Raw genomic sequence first — 19500 nt, 5'->3', positions numbered from 1 at the left:
TCATTGCCAGTTGTAATTCAACTTTTGTAGAGAAAACATCAAGTACAAACACCAGCAAAGCAGATATTGTCCCCAGTTTAAAAATAAAAATATTAAGCACCATATAAACTAGACTCGTGCTTTTCTCCTGCAGCTCATTAATTTATACTGTACAAGTCACATGACAGAATGTACAAACTTGACTGCCTTGCATGTGAGTGGAATTACACAGTTTGGATTTACCCCCGTGTCACTGTCATTGTAGCCCCATGGATTTAATGTGGGCAGAGGGTTTTAAGGCTATGTGCGAGAAAAAAAACAAAACATTCAGGTTAACATACAGTGAGCCACTTGTGCATGAGGCAATACACAATGAGGCAACAGTCAACATCCCACCTGTAGCATGGGCACAGTCTGTGTGGTATGCTGAAAAGCTTCAGGAAGAAGAATTTGACATGGAAGTGATGATGGCTGTAAGCCTTGAACCTATTATCGTAAATTTGATATCAGATTGTTCAGAAACGGACTCAAATAGAAGTGATGACGGCATTGCGATGTAGACTTTGGAACAAAGTAATAATATTTCTTAGTTTTAAAGATTCATGGTTTAAGAAATGTGTTTATCAACATATCAGTTGAATACATAATAATGAGAACTTCCTAGCCTTTTTGAGTAGGACTTTGTATCATTTTAATTATGCACACTATAATGTTCAACATATTGCCCAAGGAAAAGTTAAGCTTCTCCCACCATGTTGTAAAACCTCTGTCATTTTCAAGGCACGAACTGGATAAGGCCCTAAAATGACAGTAATTGTTAGTAGTCAAGATATTGGTGCTTTTTGATGTTATCGGTCAGATTCCCTGAGTTATTCACATGTGATGGGTAATTGTCTGCTTATAGTATGAAGGCTTTCACGACCGGATGACATATCTTCTGGTAAACCTTCCGGGATGTAAGGTCGTGGTCCATGAAACTCTTCAGCTCCTAACGTTTCGTCCAGAGCTGCGCTGGACATCTTCAGAGGGGTGTTTCTCCTCCGGTGAGTCTTGCTGACTGACGGGTCAGACGTCTGAGAGCGACTTATATATCATAGAAAGTGGGTGTGACCAGAGTTACACGTGATATGCAGAGATAATCTTTGTCAGAGATAAAACTTAAGTTTTATCTATGTGGCAAAAACTTAAGTATTATCTCTGACAAAGATTATCTCTGCATATCACGTGTAACTCTGGTCACGCCCACTTTCTACAATATACAAGTCATTCTCAGACGTCCGACCCGTCAGTCGGCAAGACTCACTGGAGGAGAAACACCCTCTGAAGATGTCCAGCGTAGCTCTGGACGAAACGTTAGGAGCTGAAGAGTTTCATTGATCACGACCTTACATCCCGGAAGGTTTACCAGAAGATAATTGTTTGCTTGTTCAACTGATTATAAATGTGGTCTCTCACTGTAATATCGAACGTGTTAGTTTACACTCGTAAAGCTTTTTAACAATGAAAAATATGACAACTTAACTGACCATTTTTATGGCAGTCTTTTATGTTAGTCTTTTCTACCCCTAATTCTTTTTTACACACAGTGATTACACTTAACTATTATCAGACACACACACACACACACACACACACATTTTTATAATTTTTTTATAATATTTATTGGTTACAGAAGAATTTTAACTCAAAAACTAAAGAAGAAAAAATATAACATCGTAACTAATTATGATAATACATATATGTACATGGTTCATAATGTTCTTGGACTTTCTCAATTCCTGCTTGTACCTTAAATGCAGCTTGATGGAATGATATGTAGAGATGCTACTACACCAGTCTTCATTGTGTGACTTGGAAGTACTCAAGTCAACACATTTCCAGATAAAACTTCTATAATTACTGATGGAGCAGGATATTACCTCTATTACTGCAATGTAAGACACACAATAAACTACTTGAAAATACATGGTTGATCTAAAATGCCACCTTTTTTGTGTTACTAAGCAAGACTCAAGTCCACACAAAATCTGGTTGATTCTGTTTCAATTTGTAATAATGACTAAACAAACTGCCTATTTCCATGCAATGAAAAATCAGATTGCATATTTTCAAACTAAGATACCACTTAAAACTTAAATCTGCAAAAATTATTTGTAGCTTGAAACTGAGAAAACTATACTATTTTACATCAGATTCTTCAGATAGTCTTTGTTCAATACTGGGTCCATCATCATTAAAACTGGAATCCACATTTTTCAGAACTCCAGGTGCAGTAAAGTGCATACACCCCCTAAGCAAAACCTGTAGGAATCATCTCTGGTTAGCTCCTGTGAGCACCAGTTCCTTTGGTTGTTGAGAGTGAGATTAATGAGACATGTCCACAGCTCCTCTTCTTCTTTTTCTTCTTCTTGTTCTCATGTTATTGCTGCTGCCAGCTGCAGTTGCTTTGTTTGTCTGCACTTCTGTGCAATTTTCTCCTAATTACCCTTCCCCACATACTGCCACACCAAGTCTTTTATCTCCCACATTTTATGTGCCATGATTTTGATGATATTTTTTCATCTCGAGCATTTATATTTTCTTTTCTGCATTATCTACTAGGTTCCACAAGTCTACAGCTTTCATTATATCCTCTACCCTTTTGTAACTGTTGATGTATGTCCTGTCTATGTTCAGATTGTGACACTGGAGAATGATGTGCTCCAGGGTGCCTTCATTGCCAAAGCACACAGGACTGTTGCTTGCCTTTGAGTTCTGTGTATATAGCTCGGATATGGGCCGTGGCTTGCAATAAAGTGAGTCATACCCCTGCTGGGACTGACGTGCCACATCCTGAGCCTGACCTAATGCTTGGGATGTAATTGCGTACCCCATGGCCTGTATGTATAGAATCCCAATTATGCTGCCACTCCTCATTTCTCTAGGTCTTCAACTTGAATTTATTAATTGCTTTAATCCGAGTAATTATATACACATTGTTATTGTGTCCTATTCCTAGCCAGTTATGCACTGCTTGGTATCTCATAGTGATATCTAATGAAAAAATTACCAGAATCGCTGCTAACACCTGTGTGGTGTTTGTGCCAAATACCCCACTTACCTGTAGAAGCACCTTTCTCTGCATCTGCCTGAGGATTATAGTGTAACACTGATAGCAAAGTTTATAGGCCATCGCACTTGCTACAGATACAACTATTCATGCAAGGATTGCATTGGATATGCCCTCACAGCATGCAGTGGGGGTTTATAATGGACATTTCCTGTGTGACAAATCTTTTGCATTGACAAAATTATTTAATTGGATAGATAAAAAATTACTCACCAAGCGGCTGCAGAACACGTGCATAAAATAATGTTGTAATTGGCAAGGTTTTGGAGCCAGTGGCTCCTGCTTCAGGCAGAAGGGTTGAAGGGGAAGGAAGAAGGGTGAAGGAAAAGGACTGGAGAGATCTAGGAAAAGGGGTAGATTTCAAGAAAGTCACCCAGAACTGCGGGTCAGGGGAGACTTATCATACGGGATGAGAAGGAAAGACTCGTATGATGTGAAAAATGATAAAAGGAAAAAATTGGATTGGGAAAGTCATGAAAACAGACAAAATTTTAGAAACTGGGCAAATAGAAAGGAAAAGTCATTGGAGAAAATATAAACTACTTAGCTTGGCAATTAAAGTGATGTAAGAGATGGCAATAAAAGTCGATCATAGTGGTTTGTCAAAAAACAAATGCACAAAAATTTGAAAAAATTACGTATAAACAAGATAAGTGGATGGTGGAAAAGAAAATAGCTGTCAAATTTGTGAATAAATTGGCAAAAGACAATCGAGAGAAGGCCATGCAGTGTAATGAACCGTAAATTGTTGTATGCAAATTCGTAAATAATAATAGAATTGTTGCATGCAAATAAAAATAAACCTGTCTACTCGCACAGAAATCAATATTAGAAAAGATGAAGGGGCAAAGTGTTGATTAATCTTGATGAAACAGATAAATAAATGAATGGATTAACACATAAAGTAGAAAATGGATGACAGTTTGAACAAGACAGATGACAGCAAACTGGCAAGAGGGTTCTGACCCACGGTTCTGGGTGACTTTCCCTAAATCTACCCCTTTTCCTAGACCTCTCCAGTCCTTTCCCTTCTCCCATTTTCCTTCCCCTTCAACTCTTCTGCCTGAAGAAGGAGCCACTGGCTCCAAAAGATCGCCGATTACGACAGTCTTTTATCTGGAAGTTCTGCCGCTGCTTGGTGAGTAGATTTTGTATCTATCCAATTAAAAAATATTGTGCATTGAATTTTGTGCTCCCGAGTTGCATCTTTGACATGCACAAGAAAGTTTCTCTTCTCATCTATTTAAACCCATAAATATCTTGTTGCACTGTTGTGCCAAATGGGAGTTCCATCAATTTTGATTTGGGGGGGGGGGGGGAGGGGAGGGAGGGAGGGAGGGAGGTCTTGTCACTGAAAGATATGTTGCTGTATGAGCACCTATAGCAAATTTTTTTGTAGCATACCACAGTTTCAGTTGTGTGTGAACACAACTTGCTTTCTGTTCTAATGTAGCCCTGGAGTACTTGGACAGCACCTCCATGACAGCACCAGCATAGGCTATGACTCATCTGCGTAGTGTTGTTTCAAGAGAGGCTCAATCACTATACCCCAAAAAATGGGGCCACATTTTGTGATCTTTTTCATAACTTTGTGCTTTCCTACTGTCTACTCTACAGTACACCCTTTACAGTAGTCCAGTAGACTGTTGTAGAGGCATCTGGGCGTCTGGAGCCCCCACAGCCGAGCAAACACATCAGGACACCACAGATAAGTCAAAAGCTCTTAATGTAGCTGTCATCATTTTACATCTATAAAGTGCATTTGAAACAAAACAAGCTGAAGGCTGTCAAATGAAAACTTTTGAAAGAATTGTAGTGTCATGGCCTGCGGAAGAAGGTGCATTCTCTACAAGAGCACTGAGGTCCTATATTCACTGCTAGAGGGATACAGGCGCACACGCACATGATGACAGAGCAAGCACATACAGGGTGTTACGAAAAGGTACGGCCAAACTTTCAGGAAACATTCATCACACACAAAGAAAGAAAATATGTTATGTGCACATGTGTCCGGAAACACTTACTTTCCATGTTAGAGCTCATTTTATTACTTCTCTTCAAATCGCATTAATCATGGAATGGAAACACACAGCAACAGAACGTACCAGCATGATTTCAAACACTTTGTTACAGGAAATGTTCAAAATGTCTTCCATTAGCGAGGATACATGCATCCACCCTCCGTCGCATGGAGTCCCTGATGTGCTGATGCAGCCCTGGAGAATAGCGTATTGTATCACAGCCGTCTACAATATGAGCACGAAGAGTCTCTACATTTGGTACCGGGGTTGTGTAGACAAGAGCTTTCAAATGCCCCCATAAATGAAAGTCAAGAGGGTTGAGGTCAGGTGAGCGTGGAGGCCATGGAATGGGTCCGCCTCTACCAATCCATTGGTCACTGAATTGTTGAGAAGCGTACGAACACTTCGACTGAAATGTGCAGGAGCTCCATCGTGCATAAACCACATGTTGTGTCGTACTTGTAAAGGCACATGTTCTAGCAGCACAGGTAGAGTAACCCGTATGAAATCATGATAACTTGCTCCATTGAGCGTAGGTGGAAGAACATGGGCCCAATCAAGACATCACCAACAATGCGCCCAAACGTTCACAGAAAATCTGTGTTGATGACGTGATTGCACAATTGTGTGCGGATTCTTGTCAGCCCACACATATTGACTGTGAAAATTTACAATTTGATCACGTTGGAATGAAGCCTCATCCGTAAAGAGAACATTTGCACTGAAATGAGGATTGACACATTGTTGGATGAACCATTCGCAGAAGTGTACCTGTGGAGGCCAATCAGCTGCTGATAGTGCCTGCACACGCTGTACATGGTACGGAAACAACTGGTTCTCCCGTAGCACTCTCCATACAGTGACGTGGTCAACGTTACCTTGTACAGCAGCAACTTCTCTGACGCTGACGTTAGGGTTATTGTGAATTGCACGAAGAATTGCCTCGTCCGTTGCAGGTGTCCTCGTCATTCTAGGTCTTTCCCAGTCGCAAGTCTTAGGCTGGAATGTTCCGTGCTCCCTAAGACGCCGATCAGTTGCTTCGAACGTCTTCCTGTCGGGACACCTTCGTTCTGGAAATTTGTCTCGATACAAATGTACCGCGCCACGGCTATTGCCCCATGCTAATCCATACATCAAATGGGCATCTGCCACCTCTGCATTTGTAAACATTGCACTGACTGCAAAACCACGTTTGTGATGAACACTAACCTGTTGATGCTACGTACTGATATGCTTGATGCTAGTACTGTAGAGCAATGAGTCGCATGTCAACACAAGCACCGAAGTCAACATTACCTTCCTTCAATTGGGCCAACTGGCGGTGAATCGAGGAAGTACAGTACATACTGACAAAACTAAAATGAGCTCTAACATGGAAATTAAGTGTTTCCGGACACATGTCCACATAACATCTTTTCTGTATTTGTGTGTGAGGAATGTTTCCTGAAAGTTTGGCCGTACCTTTTTGTAACACCCTGTATATGCATTGGCCATCCACTGCACGCAGTCATGCTGAAAAGGTGAAATGGAGGCTTCAAAAGAAGAGCAAAGGTGTGTAGTGCAATACCTGACGGTGTAAGGAATAAGGTGAATAAATATTCATTGAAGAGTGGCACAAGTGTACAGAGAGCACTGGCATGTCCATTGCAAAGTTCAAGGCATGGTACAGATGTTTCAGGGAAGGACGGATGTAGTTGGCTGATGATCCACAGTCTGGAATGCCACACCGCATTACTGATGCTATTGTCAGTGACAGCCATTGTCAGAGACCTCAGATTAAGCGTTGGCATTGCAACAGACTTACAGTGCTCTCCATACATATGTGATATTCTTCAATGAGATGAGAGTTTCTTTGAGAAATTACATATGTGTGTTTCTTGCAGAACCCATACCCCTAAAATTTTGTAGCATTAACATCTACAATTTTCTCTTTTAATCTTGCTCAAATACATTTTTTATCAGATGATGAGTTAAGATAAAGTTGATATTTTCAGTTTTCCCAGCATTTACGATTAATTTATTTATGTTGCACTACTCTGGATGTATTGGCATAGAGTTTTCTGCTGTTAACTGCAAACCTTCTAGCCTAGATCCAGAGAGAAATAAACTACTGTGTCAGCAAATAGAACACATTGTTGGACGTTCATCTGTTGAATGAGGTTACCCGTATAAATGAAAAAGAATAATGTGTCCTGGATTGTATGCTGAGAAACTCCAAATCTTGGACATTGGTATGTCAAGGAGTATCAAGGAGTCTGAAGAGCTACTTTTGTGAAGAGTAGTGTAACATCAAAGTTCATGAGCAGGTTGTCTCTTTATAGTCACATGTCCTTAAGTACTTTCACAAAATCAGCCATGTTCTTCACATAATGATTGCAGTGTTCCACAAGCATATTTTGGGAAGTCCTGTGGTAGAATTCAGCTCTTCAACAGTGGCATTGTCAAGGTTGGACTCTTCTTGAGCTTCTTCTAGACTGTGCCCTGTAGCACCAAGCCAATTTTATGCTGGTAATAATCATTGTGTATCAACATTGTTGCATTCCGATCATCTGCTGGAAGGCCCATAGTGTCGGCATCATCCCTCAGTGATTGGAGAGCCTCCCGTTCCAGTGCAGTCATGTTCAGTTTCGGAAGTCAGGGCTTGTCAATGACGCTGCAGTTTTCCCTTGGCAGATCACAATTGCTTCCTCTACACCACTAATAATGTCTTATTTAGGTATGATCCTCAGGAAGGGTGTGAATTCAGCCTTTTTGTGAGGGCTGAAGTGGTAGCTGAATCTAGTAATTTCTCTGTCAAATTTGCAATACCTCTGGGGTTATTCGGCTCCTTGTTAATCATCTGAGCTCCGGACAGTCTGTCACATTTTCCAAGCTGTTTCATGGCAGCACATCATTTCTGTACTTTGTTATTGGCATAAGAGCTGCAGTCCACCAGTCATTCCCAAATATGTACTCGTAGTGCCCTTGCCATATGTAGTTGGTTGGAAAGCAGGGTATGCACATTCTTGCCCAGCTCTTAATGTGAAGCGAATATGTTTCCTCATTATGGCCTTGCCAATTTGTTGTAATATTTGGTCGTCTTCTTCGATTTCACTGGGTATCAAAATTTCATGGACTGTGGTAGTATGTTCTCATTTTGACCCTATTGATGGCAAGCTGATGTGCTGAGAAGTTGCAGTATCCTGCTGTAATCTTTCTTCAGCTGTTTGAAGCTGCAGAACATCTCCCCTTAGAGGTGCCACGTGTGTGAAGGTAGATTTATCCAGCATTTTCAGGTATGCAGCTGAGTGGCAGTTTTAAAATACTGTGATGTTTCAAAGAGTGTCATATTCATCATCTTCTGGCAAACTGTCAAGATATTGTGAATGTTGCAATACTTGTAATAGCATTTCGCCCTTCCACCTGACTGCAGGTGCCTGGTTATCGTCCAGCAAATGGGCAGGAAGGGTGATGTGAATGTAGTGGTGGGGGAAACAGTTGCGCCAGTGCTCAAATCTCAGGGCATTCCAGATGTAGCTTGGATGCTGGATGGTATTGGTCATGATAGTGGCAATATCATGATAGTTTGCCGAGCACTGTCCAGCATGCAAGACACATCTGGAATTGCCAGACAGAGACTTGAGCAGTGTCTTGGTACACCTCACCCCCTCCCCTCCCACTGGTTGGTCAGTACCCAGCTGCACACAGCTCAGTGAAGGGGGCAAATCGCTAATATAAACGTAATGACATCTGTAGTATCTCAATACTTTGCCATAAGATGAGAAGTATGACACTCTAAAGAATGTCACGGCACATTAACACTGCCACCCGCCTGGAAACCCAAGAGCTTTTCATCAAAAAATGAGGAGGTTCTCCACAGTGACGAGAGGAACATGTGTAAAACACTGACAAGAAGTAAATAAATAAATAAATGAAACAGAAGCACAAGCAGATAAAAGAAAAATCATAGAAAAGAAGTCCACTTAAAAGACATGAAATGTGAAGAACCAAGTACATTCTAACCCTCTCCTTGCAGTGTACCAGATCGTAACTACTCTTACCTGATCATAACTTCCTGGAGGAACAGTATGAGACCAACTTAAGTGACCACATCTCTAAGGAAGATTTCTATGAGGAAGTTAAAAATAAAGTTCAGAACAGGGCCAAGGAAGATTTCTATGAGGAGGTTAAAAATAAAGTTGAAAACAGGCCCAAAGCATAAACAAACAGCTAATAATATCCATGAAGTCACACCAAGGGTTTGCCTTTCGCAGCTGCAAAGGCAAAGAATCTATATTCACTTCAGGCCCTTATGTCTTAAAGACCTTGTAGCTGTTCAAAATTTTTCAATTTGTTGGGCCTAGGTCATCCACCAAAATGCTGCATTAAAGAATCAATCCATGAAAATTGTGCCAAACCAGGCCACAAGAAGTCAGAATGCCGAGAGGAAGTCATGCCGAGAGGAAGTCATGCCGAGAGGAAGTCACAGTTGGATGTATACCATGGAAATGTAGAAACAGGATATATGCAAAAGCAGGGGGACCCATTTGCTCCACTTACAAGCAGTTGCACAAAAGACAAATAGAGTGCAATAAATATGACATTACTGATGATTATCACAAAAGTGTAATACAAATACAATGGTCAGACATTAACCCCTTCTTTAAACACAGATATAGATTTGCAAATAAATAATATATGCAGGCACAAACGTAAGTCTCCATCGGCTAGAACAAGAGATTGGCGGCTTGCCATATTTGGTGACAACAGACAGGTATAGCATAATTAACATACCTGGAAATGAATTATCTTCCATTGCTGCAGATATGTGGCATAATACATCAAAGGTATTTAATCATCACTGATCACATTGACCTGTGTACGGGCTACATTGACTACCAGAAAACTAGCAGATAAAACACATGTTCCAGTGATCAGTCTCCAGATCGGACTTCTGTGAGTGGAGGAGCAGGTAGAGGGCATTTTCCACCAGTATAGTGGAGAATGTAAAAAAAAAAAATTAAAAAACATCATGAAAGCGTACCCTAGGGCACATCAGTGGTACCTACACACATTCATATCATGACACCGATAAACAAGAAACAGGTAGACATATTGACACACCAGTACAAGAAACACAAAAAGATCAAGACTAGCAAATAGTTCATTAGGTCAATACACATTGTTAAAATTACAGCCAGAATATGACTCTAGCAAATGCAAACCATATGTAGAAGCCATACAGGATGCACAGAACAGGCAAACAAATAAATAACCACAAAGAAGACTCTGAGTTGCCAAATAACCATGACCTAGGCAAATAGTAGTCCAGTAATGTGGACATCAAAAGCCCAAAGCAAAATGCAAGCAGTCTAACAACGGAAAATCAAGGATGGAATAATTACAATATGAAAAGAATAGTCGCTACTCGACACGTAACAAAAATGGTGATCACAGATAGGCACAACAAAAAGAATGTCAAACAAAGCTTTCGGCCAAACAAGCCTTCATTGACACTTGAATGTTTGGCCAGGACAGCCAGAGACTGTGGTCACGTGCACATCAGTTGCATTTATGTGAAAATTATATATATATAATGACATTAGATTTATAAGTTAGATTTAAGTTTATATATATATACACTCCTGGAAATGGAAAAAAGAACACATTGACACCGGTGTGTCAGACCCACCATACTTGCTCCGGACACTGCGAGAGGGCTGTACAAGCAATGATCACACGCACGGCACAGCGGACACACCAGGAACCGCGGTGTTGGCCGTCAAATGGTGCTAGCTGCGCAGCATTTGTGCACCGCCGCCGTCAGTGTCAGCCAGTTTGCCGTGGCATACGGAGCTCCATCGCAGTCTTTAACACTGGTAGCATGCCGCGACAGCGTGGACGTGAACCGTATGTGCAGTTGACGGACTTTGAGCGAGGGCGTATAGTGGGCATGCAGGAGGCCGGGTGGACGTACCGCCGAATTGCTCAACACGTGGGGCGTGAGGTCTCCACAGTACATCGATGTTGTCGCCAGTGGTCGGCGGAAGGTGCACGTGCCCGTCGACCTGGGACCGGACTGCAGCGATGCACGGATGCACGCCAAGACCGTAGGATCCTACGCAGTGCCGTAGGGGACCGCACCGCCACTTCCCAGCAAATTAGGGACACTGTTGCTCCTGGGGTATCGGCGAGGACCATTCGCAACCGTCTCCATGAAGCTGGGCTACGGTCCCGCACACCGTTAGGCCGTCTTCCGCTCACGCCCCAACATCGTGCAGCCCGCCTCCAGTGGTGTCGCGACAGGCGTGAATGGAGGGACGAATGGAGACGTGTCGTCTTCAGCGATGAGAGTCTCTTCTGCCTTGGTGCCAATGATGGTCGTATGCGTGTTTGGCGCCGTGCAGGTGAGCGCCACAATCAGGACTGCATACGACCGAGGCACACAGGGCCAACACCCGGCATCATGGTGTGGGGAGCGATCTCCTACACTGGCCGTACACCACTGGTGATCGTCGAGGGGACACTGAATAGTGCACGGTACATCCAAACCGTCATCGAACCCATCGTTCTACCATTCCTAGACCGGCAAGGGAACTTGCTGTTCCAATAGGACAATGCACGTCCGCATGTATCCCGTGCCACCCAACGTGCTCTAGAAGGTGTAAGTCAACTACCCTGGCCAGCAAGATCTCTGGATCTGTCCCCCATTGAGCATGTTTGGGACTGGATGAAGCGTCGTCTCACGGAGTCTGCACGTCCAGCACGAACGCTGGTCCAACTGAGGCACCAGGTGCAAATGGCATGGCAAGCCGTTCCACAGGACTACATCCAGCATCTCTATGATCGTCTCCATGGGAGAATAGCAGCCTGCATTGCTGCGAAAGGTGGATATACACTGTACTAGTGCCGACATTGTGCATGCTCTGTTGCCTGTGTCTATGTGCCTGTGGTTCTGTCAGTGTGATCATGTGATGTATCTGACCCCAGGAATGTGTTAATAAAGTTTCCCCTTCCTGGTACAATGAATTCACGGTGTTCTTATTTCAATTTCCAGGAGTGTGTGTGTGTGTGTCTATATATATATATATATATATATATATATATATATATATATATATATATATATATATATATTAGCTTGCCCAAACTCTTTGTCTTTAAATATGTCTGCTAGTGTCTGTATATGTGTGGATGGATATGTGTGTGTGTACGAGTGTATACCCGTCCTTTTTTCCCCCTAAGGTAAGTCTTTCCGCTCCCGGGACTGGAATGACTCCTTACCCTCTCCCTTAAAACCCGCATCCTTTTGTCTTTCCCTCCCCTTCCCTCTTTCCTGATGAGGCAACAGTTTGTTGCGAAAGCTTGAATTTTGTGTGTATGTTTGTGTGTCTGTCGACCTGCCAGCACTTTCATTTGGTAAGTCACATCATCTTTGTTTTTAGGTATATTTTTCCTTCGTGGAATGTTTCCTTCTATTATAACCATATATATATATATATATATATATATATATATATATATATATATATTTAAAAAGAAAGATGATGAGACTTACCAAAGAAAAGTGCTGGCAGGTCGATAGACACACAAACCTACACACAAAATTCTAGCTTTCGCAACCAACGGTTGCCTCATCAGGAAAGAGGGAAAGACAAAAGGATATGGGTTTTAAGGGAGAGGGTAAGGAGTCATTCCAATCCCGGGAGCGGAAAGACTTACCTTAGGGGGAAAAAAGGACAGGTATACACTCGCACGGCCAGCACATCTTGGCACAGTGTTACACTGTCCGGGTTATTTGGATACTTCCCACTAACACCAACCTGTCAGAACTCCGGAGATGGGAACTTGCCCTTCAGCATATCCTCTCTTCTCGCTATCCGCCAGGCCTCAATCTCTGCTAATTTCTAATTTCAATTTGCCGCCACTCATACCTCACCTGTCTTTCAACATCATCTTTGCCTCTGTACTTCCGCCCCGACTGACATCTCTGCCCAAACTCTTTGCCTTTACAAATGTCTGCTTGTGTCTGTGTATATGCGGATGGATATGTGTGTGTGTGCGAGTGTATACCTGTCCTTTTTTCCCCCTAAGGTACGTCTTTCCGCTCCCGGGATTGGAATGACTCCTTACCCTCTCCCTTAAAACCCATATCCTTTTGTCTTTCCCTCTCCTTCCCTCTTTCCTGATGAGGCAACCGTTGGTTGCGAAAGCTAGAATTTTGTGTGTATGTTTGTGTTTGTTTGTGTGTCTATCGACCTGCCAGCGCTTTTGTTTGGTAAGTCTCATCATCTTTCTTTTTAAATATATTTTTCCCATGTGGAATGTTTCCCTCTATTATTTATATATATATAATAGAAGGAAACATTCCACGTAGGAAAAATATACCGAAAAACAAAGATGATGTGACTTACCAAATGAAAGTGCTGGCAGGTCGACAGACACACAAACGAACACAAACATACACACAAAATTCAAGCTTTCGCAACAAACTGTTGCCTCATCAGGAAAGAGGGAAGGAGAGGGAAAGACGAAAGGATGTGGGTTTCAAGGGAGAGGGTAAGGAGTCCTTCCAGTCCCGGGAGCAGAAAGACTTAGCTTAGGGGGGACGGGTATACACTCGCGCACACACACACATATCCATCCACACATATCCATCCACACATATCCATCCACACATATCCATCCACACATATACAGACACAAGATCTTTGGCTTCCCTCTGACAACCATGCCTCCATCCTTGCTACCCTCCCAATTTTCCTTTCCCTGTTGCTTCATAACCTGGGTTGTGAGTAACTGAATCTCCTTTCCCCTCTTCCCTTTCTTTCCCCTCTCTCCTCCCCGATGAAGGAACATTTGTTCCGAAAGCTAGGAACGTACATTTTCGGTTCTGTTTTATGTGTATCTATCGGCTGTACTGAGCTGAGGTAAGTACTGGCCAGCCCCTCTATCTCTTTGTTAATATATATATTTAGTTACTTTTTGCAACTCTTACTGCTTTTTCCATCTCTTTGCTTAGTAACTGTGCTTTGCAGTCAAAGCTCAGAATATTACTAGTGAAGGCACAGTTTGTACTTCAGATAAATATGTCATCAGTTGTAGAATTTGTTTCTACTGTTGAAATTGGTGGAAAGTGTATTGTGGGGATGGATTAAATACTTTGGTCATGTTTGTGAAAGCATCTATATGATTACTGTCTTTTGTAAAAACAATGGTAGTTGCCAAAATGCTTTGTCTTAATATTTAATGGGCTTAGTGAGTGCAGCACAACCTCCAGGTTGTTGTTAAAAATAGACATATTATCGCTTGGTGCTGTATATATGTCAGTGATTATGAAGTTAAATCCTCAATTAAATTTTCCTCCTCTTTCGCAAAAATAACAGTACAACCATGTGTGGATGACTCCCTGCTACAGTGCCTCACTAGTTTAAGTCTTGCTATTGAGGTTAATTTTGCATCAGCAGTTTGTAACCAGTTTTTTTATGAAAATGAGGAGGAGGAGGAGGAGGAGGAGGAGGAGGAGGAGAGAGAGAGAGAGAGAGAGAGAGAGAATGTTCCCTGATGCATTGAAGTGAAGCCCATGGGCAGTATCTATTAGTCTCAAAATATTCGTAAATCTGTTTGAGACACTGACATCACAATTACATAAAAGTTTTTGCATTCTATGTCATGTAGTTCTAACTCTCTAAAGAATATCTGCATCAGTATTCACATTTAACTTACTTTCCAACAAATTTCATGTTGTTCATTATGTGTAAACTTTTCACTGAATAAGCTGTCCATCCCCGGTAGCCCGGTAGCTGAGTAGTAAGTGCGACAGAATGTCAATCCTAAGGGCCTGGGTTCGATTCCCAGCTGGGGTGGAGATTTTCCCTGCTTAGGGACTGGGTGTTGTGTTGTCCTCATCATAATCATTTCATCCCCATTGACGCCCAAGTCGCCGAAGTGACGTTGAATCGAAAGACTTGCACCCGGCGAACTGTATACCCGATGAGAGGCCCTAGTCACAAGACATTTACATTTTACTTAATGAGCTTTAGTGGTAGGCATCTAGTTAGAAGTGAGATAAATTATAGTGCTAAAATTTTTCCACTGCAGTTTTTAGTTTCATTCACAATAATATATACCATTGGAAGATCTTTGTGGAGTACAAACATGATAATGTGGTGCACGAAAAGACTAAACATTGCTATCTGATCACAGGTACCATATAAACCACAACGAGGTTATAGTGTGTGAATTTGAAAATTTCATAAAAATTTTAATGTTGGTTATAGTCTATATTACTGTAAAATTAGATTGATCTCCATGTCATTTGTTTTTTCTTACATATATCCTGAGAAGAGTCCTGTCATCTTTGTGTTGCAGGTGTGCAGAACAGCCGGGCCGACCAGTACCTTGAGCTGGTGAAGAAGGTGGGCATCGAGCTGAGGGCGCTCCTGGCCAGTGTGGATGTGCTAGTGCCACATTTCCCTGTCTCTGCTCATCGTGAGGTAAGAGGTTCATAAATTTGAGGAGATTATGTGAAAGGCTAACAGCCTTGTAAGACACAGATAAAGGGTACAGGAGCTGAACTCACAAATCCTTGGGAAACCAAAGTGTCAGACTGAATGATTCCTTTGGAAACTGAAGACAGTTGAATGGAGAAAGATAGAGTGGAGTAATGTGGAAGAAGTGAGGAATGAAGGAAAAGGAAATAGTAAAAATGAAATCCTGGTGGCTGATCAAATTTGAGTTTCAAAAATCACATTGGACACCTTTTGGTATGAAATTTCAAAAGCCCTGTCCACTTCCTTTCTTACCTTTATTCAGTTAGTCTAGTGTTGCTTTTGGGGTCAACTTTCTGGTGATGGTGGGATCATAATTTCTAATCTTTCATTTTTTCTCAAAGTTTTGTGGCATTTGATATCATATGTTGAGTAAGGTAAATCTTGATCCTTATTGATGTTATTCATAAGAGAATATTCTTTCGAATATAATATACTGAAGTATGTTCTATGAAATTCTTGTCCAAGTATGAGAGGGCAGCTTTTGTACTAATGGAACAGTTCAGAAATGGATGAAGAAAGTGTTATTACTGTCCTTAAAAGAGTGTGCACTCAGAGGAAACACTACTTTACAGTAGCATAGTAACACTTTGTTAAGATTGTTTATGAGTGTGTGGTGTTAATGTAAAGAAGAGCATAATACAAATCTGGTAAAGTCATTGAGGTAGGATTCAAGTCAAGGGAACATAATGGACATTACATTTAAAATGGACATTGATTCTCATTCTACACTATCTCCATTTGTATACATGTTCACTATCAAGCTCATTACTGTGTATCCAAAATTTTTCAACATGATTTTTGAACAGTTGTACTACCAAATTTCCCCAGATATCACATTCTCTCTAGATGTATCAGGATATCTTAACTGATAGGCTTCTTGTGTTGATCACTGTATTCACTAAGAAACCAGTATTCATTTTTGTAATTAAAAAACTCTGGTTTTGAGAGGAAAGGTCATGATGATTATAACTAAGAAATATTTACTGGAAGTGTATAATGTAGTGGTGAATAATGTGCTTACCAGTTGGATATTGGGTACTACTGTTTCATGTCATCTGTTGCCATTCATTCTGACAATATGTTAGTGGTAATGCCAATAGGAAGTACTAAACGGAAGACATAGCATGTTTGCTGATGGTGGAAGGAGTAAAGGTGACCAACCACCATACAGTCGAGATGTTTAGCTGTCCACAGGCAAATAAATGAGACCAGAATTGATGCTAAATTTCTGAGAGTCATTTGCCTAAATGCCCAAAGTAAAAGGAAGTTTGGTATCTATATTATCATCTTTTACATTTTCGGATGTTTCACATGTCCCTGTTTTCATCAGTTCTTTGAATTGTTTATTTATGAGCTATAGCTGGTAGGTTTTGGATGGGGAGTATTTGTTTATGTAGCATAAAATTCCAGCAGTGGTTACAAATCTTCTTATGTCCACACAGCATGACACAAACTTTTAATTTTTTCCTTCTGTTGAGGTAACGGATTATCACATTTCGTATTTCCTAGATGGTTTTGATTGTGTGAAGAAACATTTTTGTCATTGTGCGTATAATGATTTCTGCATAAGTTATATTTTTTGAACCCAGTAGTATTATACTGAGTTTTTTTTTTTTTTTTTTTTTTTTTTTTTTTTTTTTTTTTTTTTTTTTTTTTTTTTTTTAAGGTCGAGATGGCGCATAAGGTATTGAGCAAGGACATGGGTGAGTTGGTGAGTGCGATGCGGCTGGCACAGAACTACAGTGCTACTACGCTCGATGCCGAGTACCGTAGGTAAGTGTTGACGATTGTTTCTCATGAGTGTTTTTGCCTTCTCATATTCTTCTATACAGCTGCGGCAGCAGCAGCAGCAGCAGCAGCAGCAGGAGTAGTAGTACTTGTTGTTGTTGTTGTTGTTGTTGTTGTTGTCTGTAATCCAAAGACTGGTTCAAGTCCCTTCATCTCCAAACAACTACTGCAACCTTCATGCATTTGAACCTGTTTATTGTAGTCAAACCTTAATCTCCTTCTATAAAAACCTTCTCACTCCCCCCCCCCCCCCCACTCGTCTTTCACACACACACACACACACACACACACACACACACACACACACACCCTCTCTCCCCCCTCCCCCTCCCTCCCTCCTCCCTTCATTAACAAGGTGATGATTCCTTGATACCTCAGGATGTGCCCTACTAACCAATTGTTGTGCCATAAATTCCTTTTTTCTCCTACTCGATTCAGTACCTCCACATCAGTTACTCGATCTACCCATGTAATCTTAGCCATTCTTCTGTAGCATCAGATATCAAAAGCTTCTGTTTCCTTCTTGCCTGAACTGCTTATTGTCTACATTTCTCTTCTGTACAAGGCTACACTTCTTACAAGTATCTTCAGAAAACATTTCCTAAATTAATTTAAATATATTAGACAACTAGCGACCCGGCCTGGCTTAGCACAGTTAGTGTTAAGTATTTATGACCAGATGACTTGTGTAGCCTAGTACATTTTGTTTGTGGGCCACAACACAATTTATGAATATATTTCAGAGAACAGTGTTAAATAACTGAATATCATCACTTTCATAAAACTTGTGGGATGTAAGCAGCACACAGTGGGAAAATTGTCTGGATGCATGAATGTTATGTGTTCTATAATGAATTGGCATTTGGAGTGACACCCCATGCCCTTATGGGAGCACATTATGATATATGTAATATGTTTACAACCAAAACACACAGAAAAAAAGTCTTTTGCTAAGGAATGAATTATTTTGAAACTGTCATTGTGTTCATGCATTCAAAATGTCCTTAAGGTTCTGAGAATCTCACATAAGCTCAGTTCTTGTCCGGAATTGACCATTCTGCTCACGTATGCTGAACATGGATAATTCCATTCCGTGTCGTGAAATCAACCACTGATTTGGGTAGTCAACTGAGCCCTGGTGAAGGCAGGAGCAGTTTACACTGGACTCTTAATGTGACTCAAGTACGGGGAAAAAGAAAATTAAATTGCGTTGAAGTAAGGCAGACCAAATAAAAAGTTCTGCTTGAAATATCCAATTTCCAGCATCTACAGTTAACTGTGCTCATATGCCAACACACAATTTGAGTTTGGTGCACCCAGCAGGTGGTACGAAGTCGAGCAATTCCATAATTGCAGTATTCAGAAACAGATGTTAAGTTGTTCCAGTTTAGTATGCTGCTAGAAGAACATGTCGTATATGTTGATTACGAAACATTACTGGCCAAATGTTCTTGGAAAGCTGTGACAGTACTCTGCCCTTTGTTACTGATTCCTTTTTTTTATATCTTGATTAAGTAAATATCTGGTGGCACATCAAACTACACTCATGTTCAGAGGGGGGGGGAGAACAGAACACCTTAAATGAATAGAGATAGGATGTTCATATTCACAGGACATGTACATTAGTATATTCTGCAGTAATGGTCAACATTTCAGTTACCTCTGTTCAGCATGTGTGCTGTTGCCTAGTGGCACAGAGTCCGCTATGGGCACTGATAACTTATTCCACGTGTGATGGCATAGATGCTTATAAAGTGTGAATGGCATCCTGTGGTGTAGCCATTCACGCTTCATTGACCTAGTTACAAATTTCATCTGTGGTGGTTGACATTGGGTCACAGCACTGCATCTGTCATTTCACCATATCTCATACATCTGGCATCCGAGGGCAAAAGGCTGACATCCTGTGACACCAGGGAGGCACGTGTTCATGCAACAGCATGTGGTCGTGCATTACCTTGCTGAAAAATGATGTCTGGGGTGTTGTGCAGGCTACAGGTTGCAGAATGCCATTCATGTAGGTCACACTGGTCTGGACATGCATCAACTGTGATTTGTGATTGTACCCAAT

The 19500-nt window shown here is 41.3% G+C and overlaps 1 protein-coding gene across 5 annotated transcripts in view; it reads left to right on the top strand.

Moving 5' to 3' along the window:
* The window catches only part of LOC126091907 (focal adhesion kinase 1), a 752716-nt gene that overhangs the window by 727811 nt on the left and 5405 nt on the right, over positions 1-19500 (top strand). For all 5 annotated transcript variants that reach the window (XM_049907213.1, XM_049907212.1, XM_049907215.1 and 2 more), the window contains 2 exons: positions 15460-15584; positions 17308-17414. In XM_049907213.1, the coding sequence (XP_049763170.1) occupies positions 15460-15584; positions 17308-17414 (232 nt within the window). The remainder of the gene's footprint in view (positions 1-15459; positions 15585-17307; positions 17415-19500) is intronic.

Source organism: Schistocerca cancellata, chromosome 7 (genome assembly GCF_023864275.1).
Source record: "Schistocerca cancellata isolate TAMUIC-IGC-003103 chromosome 7, iqSchCanc2.1, whole genome shotgun sequence".
Classification (NCBI taxonomy): domain Eukaryota; kingdom Metazoa; phylum Arthropoda; class Insecta; order Orthoptera; family Acrididae; genus Schistocerca; species Schistocerca cancellata.
This window is presented reverse-complemented; position numbering and strand designations above follow the sequence as displayed.